The sequence below is a fragment of the Emydura macquarii genome, unplaced genomic scaffold, assembly GCF_026122565.2.
Source record: "Emydura macquarii macquarii isolate MOO-44397 ecotype Brisbane River unplaced genomic scaffold, CSIRO-AGI_Emac_v2 contig_2473, whole genome shotgun sequence".
Lineage (NCBI taxonomy): Eukaryota > Metazoa > Chordata > Testudines > Chelidae > Emydura > Emydura macquarii.
The window spans coordinates 22,274,521-22,287,493 of record NW_027132610.1 but is presented as its reverse complement, the minus strand read 5'-3'; the positions used below and the strand labels follow the sequence as shown (position 1 = coordinate 22,287,493).

Here is a 12,973-nt window from a genome sequence, read left to right as displayed (position 1 = left end):
TCTGCATGCTGGGGCCTGCTCTGGGGATCAGGGATGCTGGAGTACAGGGCTGCACCGTACTTCTTTCTGCTCTCTCCAGGGGTCAGGACTCAGCACATCCCAGCACTTACTTCCTTCAACAGTGCAAGCCCCCAGCAGGGCACAGCCTGGAGAGTTCAGGGAGAGGTACCATGCGGTAGCAACATCTGGGCTGCAGCTTCCCTCTCCACTACTGTCCTTCCCACAGCCTCGCATGCCAGCCTGCACCCGCTTACCTCCTGTGTGGTCCCTGTGCGCAGGCTGATTTACCACCCAAGAAGAAATCACTGGGATGAGCTGACCACCAGCCACAGACAGTTTTCCAGACCAGTGGCCAGCGAAGCACTTCTTTTCCTGGCTGCAGCCCCGCAAAACTGTGTGCAGGGTGTGCGCAGTGCATCAGCGCTTCCTTCCCTGGCTGTAGCCCTGCAAATGTGCATGCAGGGTGCATCTTTTTTAAAAGAAAGAGGTTGCTAATATATGGCATATCATTGCCAATATCCAGATTCCATTAACATTGATCTTTGTGGGATGGGATTGTTTCCCAGCAAAATGTTGCCATTAACCAGAAGCTGCTAACATGAGGATTGCTATTAAACGGAATCTACTGTATTCAGAATTTCATAGTCTTTTGGTGCCTCCTTCCCTCCCCCTAGATTTTTTTCCACTTAGTGGTTTGCTTCTAAACGGTCAAGTTAAACAAAGCACAGTTAGGGTTAATGTACATTAACTGAATATATGGGGTCAGGTTGTGTCCCATCCTGCATGCCGGCACAAGGAAGTAAAGGGGCATTAAGGGATCCACTTGCACCAGAATGCTATAGCACTGCTTTCAGCACAGGGATAGAAACTGGCTTTGCAGAGCTGCTATCTTCCCCTTCTTGCACAAGAAGGGGAAAAGGGCAGAGAGCAGGTAGAACCTAGTCTCTCTTCCACTGCTCCCCAGCACCTGGCAGTGTAGCTATGCTGGCAAATTGGGGAGCGCCTTATGTGACAGGTACTCCTGTTTACTGCCTCCCCAGATCAGGAGGGAGAGTAGGAAAGAGATTGTGACTTCTAATTGCAATCTCCCTCCTGGGCTGTTGCAAGGGCAACAAAACAACACTGCCCCAATCTAGTCTCATTGCTGAAACAAATTCATGCATCTTGATTTCAGTGCATGGATATTGCAATATGATGGCTTATAAGTATATGAGGATATACTGTTTGCTTTGTATCCACTCCTTTAGAACATCTTTATTTCTCAGACACATCTTTCAAACTTGTCAAAGCATATATTCTTAATTGAGTACTGTATATATGACAACTTGCCTCTTTTAAAACAACTGTTTTGAGTTAGTGAAGTGCAAAACATAGATGAACAGTTTTCTTTAGCTTTGAAAAGAATATCACTCTCTAACAGTATTATAATATGAAAATTCAACTTGTGAATATTTTCAGAAAAACCTTAAAATCAGAGTTGAGAATAAACATGAGAAGTTTTAATCCCAAATGTACAAATTGTGAAGAAGTTAAGCATCAGAAAAACAGGATTGGGGAAGAGAGTGCATCTTCAACCATAACACAAGCTACAGCTTGAAAAATCCAGTGGGTAATGGGAAACTCTTAGGCAGGTGTGGGATCCTTAGTGCATGAATTTTTGTATAACTTAAAATTTCATTAAAAAAATATTGTTTCCTGCTCTTATGTTCCTAAACCTAATCTTCTGCATATGAGCCAAAAGTAAACAGATGCCCTGTTGTCTTCTTGAGTCCGTAGATAGACATCAAAGCTGTGCCAAACACCAGAACGTATTAAGATTTCATTCAGATTCACATTTGCAGTTCCGCCATCCTCTGGGCAGCCAGGAAGCTGTCAAGAAATCATGTCGGTTCCATGCTGCTCAGAGCTTTCCAGCAGCAGCAGAGTTATTCATGCAGAAGACACTTCAGAAATGGAGGCTGTGGGAGGTATACAGTATTGAAAACCATTTTCCTACCCTTTCTTAGAACAGCCTACAAGATGGGAGCGGGGTAGAGTAGCTGAGGTCTGCTTCTCTCTCAGGCTTTGTCTGCGTAAGAAAGTTTTATGGGTTATACAGGTATAACCCCCAGCATCAATACTCTACTCTGATCTATGAGGGAACGTCTGCCCTGCAGCTGGGATGTGGTTCCCAGCACGGGTGGACAGACTTGTGCTAGTTCTGCCTGACCTAGCACGCTAAAAATAGCAGTACAGACACTGCAGCATAGGCAGCAGCTCAGGCTAATCAGCTTAGACTCAGACAGCTAACCCAAGCCGCTGCCAGTCTGGTAACATCCACCCTGCTATTTAGTGTGCTAGCTCTGCCCTAGCACAAGTCTGTCTACCCACACTCGCAGTCACACTCTCCAGCTGCAGTGACGTAGCCAGAGTAGCTTTTTTTGTTTGTTTGGCTCAAACCCCTTCCCAAGCAACATAAGCTAAACCAAAAAAAGCACTTTTACACCAAGATAAGGGGTACCACCCATATAACCTTATTTGTTTAAATTCACACTCAAGTTATATGAAAAAGCCTTCCTGTGTGGACACTGCCTTAGTAGTCAGGAAACAGAAGAGAAGACAAAAAGCTTGTTCTCTATTCCAGCAGCTAGAGGGGGTTGGAGTTTCACATGTAGCAGACTCTTGTAAATCAGAGGCTCTAGGTAGGGGCAGCAGGACAGTAGAATGCTCAGCACCCTGCCCTTCCTGGCACTGCTGCGACAGCACGTTGACTTTTTTGGCAAGGATTGCCCTGAACCTTTCAGGTACCGCCTGTTTACACGCACACCCCTTGTTACGTCTTCCTTTTGTTAGTGGGTGTAATCCTCTCTGAAGGGGGTTTGGTAAGATTATTTTTGTTTTGGTTGAATGCTTAGCAATAGCATCAGCACTGCAAGACTTAATTGATTAGATTATACCAGAGTTAATAAAAGCATAATTCAACAGTCCTGGGGCTCACTTCCTCTGTTCCTGAAATCTCACGTTCAAGGTTTCAGCTGGCCACCTGCAGGACTCAGGAAGGGATTGTTTTCCGTTCCCCTTCCCCCCCCCCCCCCCCTCCCGGTGTATTCTGCGTGGTTTTGTTTAATCACCTTCGAAGCATCAAGGATGGCCATGGCTCTGAGGTGTCACTAAGCATTCTTTCTCTCAGGTGTTTGGCTGGCTGGTTCTTGCTCACATGCTGAGGGTCTAACTGGTCACCATATGTAGGATCAGGATGGAATTTTCCCCCAGGTCAAACTGGCAGTGACCTTGGGGGGTTTTGCCTTCCCCTGCAGAGTGTGCGTGCAGGTCACTTGCCAGGATTATCTGGGCATATCTCACCTCATCATTTCCCTGCCATCAAGGGGGCCTTAAGTAGTGATGCAGCTCTGTCCCTCCTATTTTCTGCCTGTGGCACATAATAGTGTAATAATCCTTAGGTCTAATTTTGGGTGGTGGGTGCTGTTGTTGGCATATGAATAGACAGAAGGTCAGACTCAGTGATCTGCTGGTCGTTTTTGGCCTTAAACTCTAATGAGGTATTTTTGATCACACAAAAACTTGGATAGTGGAGACCATCTTGATAAACAGATGGAAAGTATTTAATAGAGACAGTACCTACTTGGTTTTTTTTTAAGTGATAACTTTAAAAATCTCCTGGAATGTGGAAATGGAAGTGTGATTTTTCAGGTTGATGATATCCCCTTTGTGAATGTAATGCATAGAAAGACAGCTGAAAATGTATGAATATCAATGAAAATATTGAAAGTGTATTTGTTTGTAAAAGTCACAATACCAGTTCTTGCTTACGGTTCAAATATTGATTCTTGCTGAAAACAATAAAATGTTGTTATTTAAATGTGCTTTTCATGCTGATTTTTTTTTTTAATTAGGGAAAAGAATTGAGAATTCTTCTTTTTCTTTGAGGCCTGTTATAGGTCCTGCTTTACCACCTGGTTTTAGGAAACCTGAACAGTATACTGAGGATAACAGCTGTTCCATAGGATCTTCTATTTCTTCAGAGTTCCGTACACAGGTTTGTAAAAACTGAAATGGCACAGATCCATCTTGTCTTTATAGTGCATTGGCATCTTGAAGGATTGTAACAAACCGATGGCCTGATCTAAAGCCCATTGAAATAACTTTTTAATACAGTAGATTTTGTTTTAGACCACAAACTTTACAGGGCAGGGATTTGTCTTGCCCTGTGGGTGGAAAGCCTCTGTCTCATTTTGGGCGTCACTCTAATCTAAATAATCAAGTAGCCTCTGAACTATAACTGTAATCCTTCTGAAAGGGGTTATGCAGTGGAGAAGTGGGTTTCTCTGATTGCCCACCTTTTTATTTATATTGTGCTTGAGAATGCTAGGCATTTCATGACATTTAGAAAAAACATAATCCCTGTCCTGTCATGTTTACAGTCTAAATTTTGTTAACTAACAAATGAGTTGGGAACAGCAAAGATCAAGATGGGGAGTTGTCAAGGAGCAAGAGGATAGAAGTAAGGAGCTGGAAGAAGTAAGAGGAACCCTTGTGAGATTTGGGAAAAGGAGGGATGAGGGTACAAGCAGTCAGTGCTGTGAAGTAGCTGTGGCAAACTTCTTATTCTTTACTACATCAAGTCTAATCTATCTTGGTTTGCTGGAGGATGGAGTGTTATAGACTGAATTAAACACAAAGGCCGTGCTGTGGAGTTGTGGTCAAACAGGCGTTCCCCCCACTCTTTGCCTTTTTTTTTCTGGTATGTTGGACCAGAGGGTATTGTGGCAGAGTTCAAGCAAGCTTCCCTGGCTAGGAGCCAAAATGCAAACAAATCCCAAACAGATAGCATTCGCTTCCCTGTCTTTATGAGAGAGAGTCAGATGTTCTGCATGGCTCCAAATCCGCCCTGTAGTTAAAAAGGAAGAGATTAAATACCCATCCTTTTGTCAGCCTGGCTTGATAGGCTCTAACCTACATTCCTGGAAACCCTGGGACAACTCCCAGCAACAGTTGAGTAGTAAGGGAGATGGGGAGTTCCCAGCCATACTTGGGAACTTCACTCTTGCACCATGAACAGAAGCAGTAATCTGGGGTTGCTCTCCAAACTCCTACCTATCCCTGAACTCCTGTGGTTGCCAGAGAAAATCCCTGAAAGTGAGTTAGTGCTGGACTGAGAAGATTCTTATATTACATATAAAGAGCTGTTAAAATGGATAGTAGACTAGTTAGGATGAGATCTCACACTTACTTTGAAGGAGCAGAGGTGCTGATTATTTAACAATGACAATTTCTCCAAGGTGTTCATTTTGTATTTATTTTAACAAATCAACCCCCAGAGTTTTGAACAGCATATCTAAAAATCTCATACTTTCTCAGTTGCTGTTGTCTTTTGTGATATGTCAATGGTTCTTCAATTGCCATAGTCTTGGAGGGTAGATGGGTCCAGAATTGTATGTGGGGTTTTTTTGAAGGTACAAAAAGAATTGATATACCTTCACATGCTCCCTTTATCCATAGTAAGGAAGCAAAAACTGGGCCTAAGCACTCCCCCCTCCTCCTTTGCATCTCTTCCTCAATTACTGGCCTGATTATGGTGTGTTTGAGAATAGGAAATAGTCATTTTTCTTCCCGTTTATTCTCTCCATTCCATATTTGAGATTTCTTTCAAACCTGTGCTTTTCATTACTTCTTCCTGTTGTCCTTTGTGTCTTTCCTTTCTCACTACTTCCTCTGAATGCTCAGTTCACGCTGATACGTAACTTAGCAGGGACCTCTGCTCCAAGGTAATATCTTAAACCTTCCCTGGCAGTACATATGTGACAGAATTGTTGTCATATGTGCAGTATCAAAATCAAGTAACTGTTTCATGTAAGTGTTAGCATGTGTTTGCACCTACTTTTCTTTATTCTGAAGCATTTCAGTTTTCAGTGTAAGGCCCCAGAAAATACTAGACTACAAATGCTGTTTTGAAACAAAGCTTTTTTTATGAGCACTTTGTGTATTTATCATTCTGCTACCTCCTACAGCAAACATTGTTATGATTTATAATGAAGAAAGATAGCCTGATGTTTAAAAAATGGTCATAACTGCAAATAATGATTAAGCAGTTTGTCATATTGACAGATGTCTAGTTGCAGAGATGTCAAAATTGGGCTGTTTATAAATTTCAAACAGAAATGTAAAAAGATTACTTCTTTATTAAATACATATCTCCAGGGCAGGTGTCAAGTGAAGTGTTTGTTACACCGAAACTTAATTTATTGCTGATTTTTTTCTAGTTTCAACTGATAAACCGAAGATTTTGTTCTCATCTGCTGTGACTGTGAATGATACTATTTGTTCATATGACACTTGTTGTAGAGGGTATGAATTTTCCACATTGAGATCATTTTACTTTTATTATTATTATTCAGTTTGGCAATACTAGGTTTTTCTTATCTTCAGAGACAGCTTGTGCCCTGTTGACTCTGTTGTAATTTTCTGTTGAATTCTCTCTCCAAATACTTTTGTATTTTTTTTATTTGTTTAAGTGCATGTAGTTGGGGATAGGAGGTAGGAGTTGAACTTAACTTTAATGAGAGAGGAAATGAGACTGACTTCAATTAAAACTCTGCATGGAATTTCTTTATCTTTCATCTTCAACCAATTTACAATAATTTATTAAACCTTAAAATTTTGATTTTTTTTCCTACCCCTTTGTGCCGCATGTTGAGAAACAACAAACTGCTGCAGTAGTAGTTCATTCAATACTCAGTTTAAATCAGTTAAAAAGTTTTAGGGCATAAAAGTCGAGATGATGCTATTACACAGACAGTATTCGGGTTTTGAAAGGATAATCATCCTTGTCCTCCTCAGCCTCCCAACTCCATTGGATGCAGGCTGATACACCATCCTGCCCAGCTCTTCCCGTTTTCATGACTATACCAGAGTCAGCATGCCCAATCAAAACCACCTCACATCCAAATAAATCCCTATTCTGTCATATAAGATAATTCTACAGTTGTCTGTTTTGTGGACCCACAACCTCATTGACATCCTACTCTCTTGCCTAACATTCAGGGTGTGTCTAAAGCCTGCCACTTCTTCTATTACAAAATATCCAAATTGGATTCCTTGTTTTCCATACTGCCTGGGAGGAGGGAAATGTCCTTGTCCAGTGGGATGGTTTTCAGAGTACCCTGGACTGTTGGTCATGTTGTTACCCCCTGCCTCTAGCAAGAGGTAACCTCGCTTACAGCGGTTGTAACTTCCCTAACGCCCCCAGCTTGTTCACCACTCAGGCATTCTCCTATGGGTTATGGCAGCGCTGTCCCCTTGTAGGTTAACAATAGATATGCCCCAGTCGGTGAATCCCTTTGAATTGTTTCCCTGTGATATCCAGCCCCTACATTGGCTACTCAGGGACTCCAGGGCCTCTGCCCCCCCCCACAAGCAGTGTTTATTAGTGTTCCACAGGAGCAGTCATTTAAGGTGACACCGCACTTGTGAGCATTTATTATAAAACAAAAGTAGGTTTATTTAACAAAGAATAGAGTTGTCACTAGAAACCAGAGATGGATACATGGTTACAATACAAAATCATAAATCATGAACTTGGATCTACACTTAAGTTACCTTTCCTGTCCTGTCCATTAAAATAGTTGTCTCCCCAGCCCCCAAAGTTCAGTCTGTTGCAGAGCTGGCTGGCTTCACAGGAACCAGGATCGAAACTTTTCATGAAAGTATCTATTCCACAAGATGTCTCCTTGGTGAATGGATCGAGAGTGCCTCTCCCCACCCTGTGTTATATTGAAAGTCTTGTCTCTGTTCTTAGGTAGGGCAATCCCTTAGCTTGTGTAATTTTTTCCCCCTTCCATGTGGTTTTGATTGTTCGCATTTGTCTCTGACGGTTTTCAGTTGATAGTCTAGCCTTGCTCCATCCTATAGCGATGGAGCCTCTGTATTACATCACCAGCTAACTGGGGAGGAGTGGCAAGTGCCTCCTGCTTGAATGGGCTGTCACAAAGATATAGTATCCCCTGGTGGCTAACTTTTACTTATATGATTCCTTAAATATTCTCAATACGTACATAACTCAATAATGAGTCTTGGTAAGTTACAGGCTTTCTGTAGATACCTTACATGTTAGCCCCTCTGGATAAATTCCCTGCTAGACATACGTTTGGTGTAGTGTGTTGGGCAGGTCAGATGAGAGTTGTTTGCAAAGAACAGGGGACCCTTTGCTAAGGGGCTGTCTCACATACATGCCCTAACCTCTTCCTTTGTGGGCCGCCTCACACCTGTTTCACTCCCCTCGACTCCTTCCAAAATTCTACCACCACTCTTATCTTCCACTTGAATGCATCTATTCCACATCACCGGCATCACATTCACATCCATGTCAAACTCCTTCTCATTTTCAAGGCTCTGCACAATTCTGCCTCTTCCTACAGTTCATCACTGGTCACTTGCCAGTCTCTTTTGCAGAGCCTGTGTCCTCCCCTTTCCATCTAACTTAGTTATTTTCTCTTAGGACTCCTGCACCATCTCCCATTCAGCGCTCTACATCTCGAATGTCTCCCTTTAGTCTGTACTCCATCCAGCCTCCTTCAAATCTGAGTTTTCCAACAATCCTTCCAATCATATAAATTCCATTTTCAACAACGTTGAAAGGGAATCTTAAAAAGCAAAATCCTGTCCAGGAATTAGTACAGCATGTGCTGTACCAGTGAAGCAATTCCATAAATATATTCTGTGAATTCCTTCCTTCTTTCCACCCCCACCCTTTCCTGTTGTCATCCTCCCAGAATCCAGTCTTGCTATGAGCAGTTTAGATTCTAACCTCTACTTGCTCTGTAAAATGCAATGCATACCTATGGCAATGCATTCAGAATGTTGATGGCAGTAATGGAGAATATATTGGGGCCCATGGTATTAGAGTTGTACATGTACACTTCAATTGTTCCTGACCTTAATCATCTGTCACTGGATCTACAGGAGCGTGAGTAGAGTATCAAAAGATGATACTACTTTGATGTTGAGTATGCTACATATCTGAAACAAAAAAGTGCATTATTAATGTGTCTCTGGCAAGAATTCTATTGGCCACAACTGATGACACTTTCAGAAGTCTAGAGATTAGAAGTAATTTGGTTTCTGTTAAAGGCAATAGGAGGTAGAGCTGGAACTGCACCGCTTTTAAAAAAAAATGCTTGGATACATAAGTTGTGTGTATTTATAATACATGTACACACCTCTGTTTCTTAATATGAATTGAAGAGTTATTGGTCAGTGGCCTATTTGAGAAGACTATCGGCCTTTATGTGAATCATTATACAGACAATAGTACATCCATTTATGTAGCTAAGAAGATTTCTATAGTGACCTATTATGGTTGATGGATGTCTTATTTTATTTTTGGAAGGCAACAGATAGCAGTGAGGAAGAAGATACTCTCATAGGCCCAATGCCTGCAAAAGGACCAGTAGAATCCGATGTAACTAGAGACTTTGAACGCAGAGCTCAGCGAATGAAAGAAAAACTTACTTCTTCAGAGGATGTAAGTTTTATTAATAATGTTGTTGACTGTGCACTGTTTTCATAGCCTAAAAAAGGTTTGTGAATTTTAGCAAGCCCAGTTGTATGTATTGAAGATGCTAAATGACTGTAGTGCGTAAGAAAATGTTACCTAGAAGAACCCACAATTTTTTAAGAACTTTTCCACTATGATTTTTTCTTAAAGGATGGGTCCAAGCAAGTTACAAGGGAGTCTTGGATGACTGAGCTTCCACCAGAATTGAAAGGCTTTGGGTTTGGCCCAAGAACTTTCAAGAGAAGAACAGATGAGAAATCAGGAGATAAGTCAGTTTGGACAGATACTCCAGCTGACAGAGAAAGGAAAACCAAAGTGAGTATTTATTCATTCATATACATGTGTAAACAGTCTATATGTTGTTAGTGTTTGAGAAGACTGAGAAACTAAACTAATGATCACCTCTGCTATTCAAGGAAATAATAAGAGCTTATTATGTTCCCAAAACACAGAAATTTCAGACCTAAACGAGTTATTTTCTTACTTACATTACATAACGTTCTCAGTCTGTCTGCTACAGCCTGTGAAGTCTATTGTTCTATACCAATTTAATGAACAGCCAGATACAGTGTGACCAGTCTGTTTCTTAATAAGCAGAACAAAAGTGCCTGAGGGGCAGAGGTGCAAAGGCTCCCTCTTGACCTGCTCCTAATATTTAAGCAAGATAAATATAGATTTGTCACTTACTTCAAGTATGCTGCCTGCTAATAATTGCAATTTGCTTCCATTCATCAGGAAATGCAAGAGGCGAAGTCAGCCAGTAGAGGTGATGAAGAAATTGTATTATCAGGGAGAGACAAGAGACTGGCTGAGCAGCTGTCTTCATATAATGTAAGTGTAAGCACAAAATGCTTTCTTCTGAGGTTTCCTTTAATTCTTTACTCTTCCCCCTCTTTCCATTTCTCATTCCTAGCACTGTTGGTGAAATCACTAAGTTCTTCTTTTAGGGCCCAAACTCCAGCCATTTAAGCTATTAAAGAATTTGCCCTTGCCTTCAAGAGCAGGACTGGGCCCTTCCACTGCTGCTAAAAAAAAAAAAAAGTGTGTCAGTTTGTATGTGTAGGTTTTTAATATGCGTTTTCTTATGTTTCTGTTTGTTTTACTTAAATGATTCCTGTGTTAGAACTTCCATTGCTGGGAATAGACAGCCTCGGTGCAAACAGTAAAAGACTTCACTGAATTACAGGCATCCCTGGAAGAAAACAGCATTACAGATTTAATTGAAAGGTTAAAATACAGAACTGTCCAAAGGAGGCTTGATGTGCCTAACAGATCAATACCATAATTGTTTGCTTTTGCAGTAACATTTTTTACTCTGAAATATTCCTTAGTTTCTACAGAAGCGGTCACAATTTTCATGGACAAATATTGGCAATTAAAAATCTGAGCTTTGCAGCTATACAATTACTTCTCTCTCCCACTCACCACTGCCTCAGATCATGGACTACTGTCTGTCCTACAACTTCCCCTCCCTGGTCTATAGACATCAGCTGGAAAACAGTCAAATCTCCTGAGGGAAAACAATTAACTGAGAACTGCAACTGTGGTTTATATTAGAAGAATTGAGTTTATCATGCACTCAGTTTATTTGTAGTCCATTAGGCAATGTATCTTTTGTCATTTATAGGGCTTACAAATCCAGATTTATTAGTGTGCGGTTTTGAATTCTCTGTAGTGCCTGCTCCTTCTTCGGTTTTGAGCATTACATAAATGCATTTTATTCTCTCCCCTTCCAGACAGAAACATACGTGTACTATTACTGTTGAAGGTTAGCAGATGCCTCTTAAAATGTTTTGAAAAATGTTCTGCTTAGGCACAATTCTTAAGTCATTTTCAAATGGCTTTTCCTCCTTTTCCTTTTCTCTTCTACTGATTTCTACCAAGGACACTTTTATGGAAAGTGCTTTATATCTTAAAGTGGTTTCTTAATTTTAGCACCTGCAACAATAGTGCCAACTTCATTGGTAGTCTGATGTAATTCCACTGACTTTAATAGAGTCACACCAGGAATTAATCTGGCTTCTGGTCTAATGGTTTCCCACAGCAAGTTTCTGATGTCACTGGTAGATGGTGACTGTAGGTCAGGAATAAACAGCAGAAAAAAAATTAAAGAGCTTATCTTCATGTAGATGTCATTAAAAATACAGAAAAAATATAAGTAGATCTTCTTTTAGGTAGAAGGCCAGTTTATGCCAGGCCTCTGCATAGGTTTGCAAGGGGTTGAGAGTTCAAGGAACTGGCCAACCAAATCAGAATGTACATGCTTTGCCATCTCAAGATGGTGCAGCATCCCCTATTGGGACCCATCTTACTCCTGTTAAAAAAAAAACAAAAAAACAATGGGAATTTTATCACCGACTTTTATGGCAGCCAGGATTAGGTTCTTAACTACAATTTAAGGCTGTGATTCTGCGAAGCACTTAAACATGTCCTTAACTTCAAGCATCTGTAGCCCTGTTGACTTTAGTGAACTAATCACATGCCTAAGTGTTTTGCTGAGTTGGGACCAAGCTTCTTTGAATTTTTTTTTTTTTTTTTTTTTTTAAAGATGTGACTGCAGATTTATCTATCTACAGTGACAGTTTCAGAGGTTGAAAACCTCTTTTAAAACTCAGTGTATACAAGTAGTTCAAGATGCATTTTTCGAATGTGAGTTACCCTACACTTGTCTACACTGAATTTCATTTACTTTTATGTTGCCCAGTTACTTATCTTGTCTTTCTGGAATTCCTCATATGGAATTCCATCCTGACACTTGACCCAGCTTAAATCATTTTCTTTTTGCTATATTTCACCATCATTCTGCAATATTCATCTTCCTTCTCCCCTTACCCCATTTCCAGGACTCAAAAAGATCAGAATCTCTCATGGATATACATCATAAAAAATTAAAGAACAAAGCAACTGAAGACAAGCCTCAAGAGAGAAGGCCATTTGACCGAGACCAGGACCTCCAAGTCAATCGATTTGATGAAGCTCAAAAGAAAGCCCTATTAAAGAAATCCAGAGAGTTAAACACCAGGTTTTCACATAGCAAAGGCAATATGTTTTTATAATGCAAAGATATGAAGTTTTGAGGAGAAATCTATTAAACTTCAACAACTTTTTAAAAGTATCTTTTTCTGTAAATACTTGTGTGCAAAATAAATTTCCTTATGCGTAAAAGGACTGTTATGAGAATTATTTTTCCTTATCTGTAAATATTCTATTTAATTTTTTGTTGTGGGTGCTTTTTCTAGACAGTTTGTAATGCATAAAAATCAGAACTGCATTTAACTCCAAGCCTGTTTTGAGTTTGCAGGATGAATCTAATTTCCTTCTTTGATAGGGTTACTGGCCTAGTGGACGGAGGGAAGGAGTAGATGTGATATATCTTGACTTTTTAGTAAGTCTTTTGACATAATCCCACATCAGTTTCAT

General features: G+C 40.6%; 1 protein-coding gene across 5 annotated transcripts in view; it reads left to right on the top strand.

The window, feature by feature from the left end:
- The window catches only part of GPALPP1 (GPALPP motifs containing 1), a 32,047-nt gene extending 19,335 nt beyond the window's left edge, over positions 1-12,712 (top strand). For 2 of the 5 annotated variants that reach the window (XM_067563149.1, XM_067563148.1), the window contains exons 4-8: positions 3,928-4,036; positions 9,386-9,520; positions 9,704-9,868; positions 10,289-10,384; positions 12,397-12,712. In XM_067563149.1, the coding sequence (XP_067419250.1) occupies positions 3,928-4,036; positions 9,386-9,520; positions 9,704-9,868; positions 10,289-10,384; positions 12,397-12,609 (718 nt within the window). In that variant the 3' untranslated portion in view covers positions 12,610-12,712. Of the gene's footprint in view, positions 1-3,893; positions 4,037-9,385; positions 9,521-9,703; positions 9,869-10,288; positions 10,385-12,396 lie in introns of all 5 variants that reach the window. The other 3 variants (XM_067563150.1, XM_067563152.1, XM_067563151.1) reach the window with 3 other exon arrangements.
- Positions 12,713-12,973: the final 261 nt, after the last annotated feature.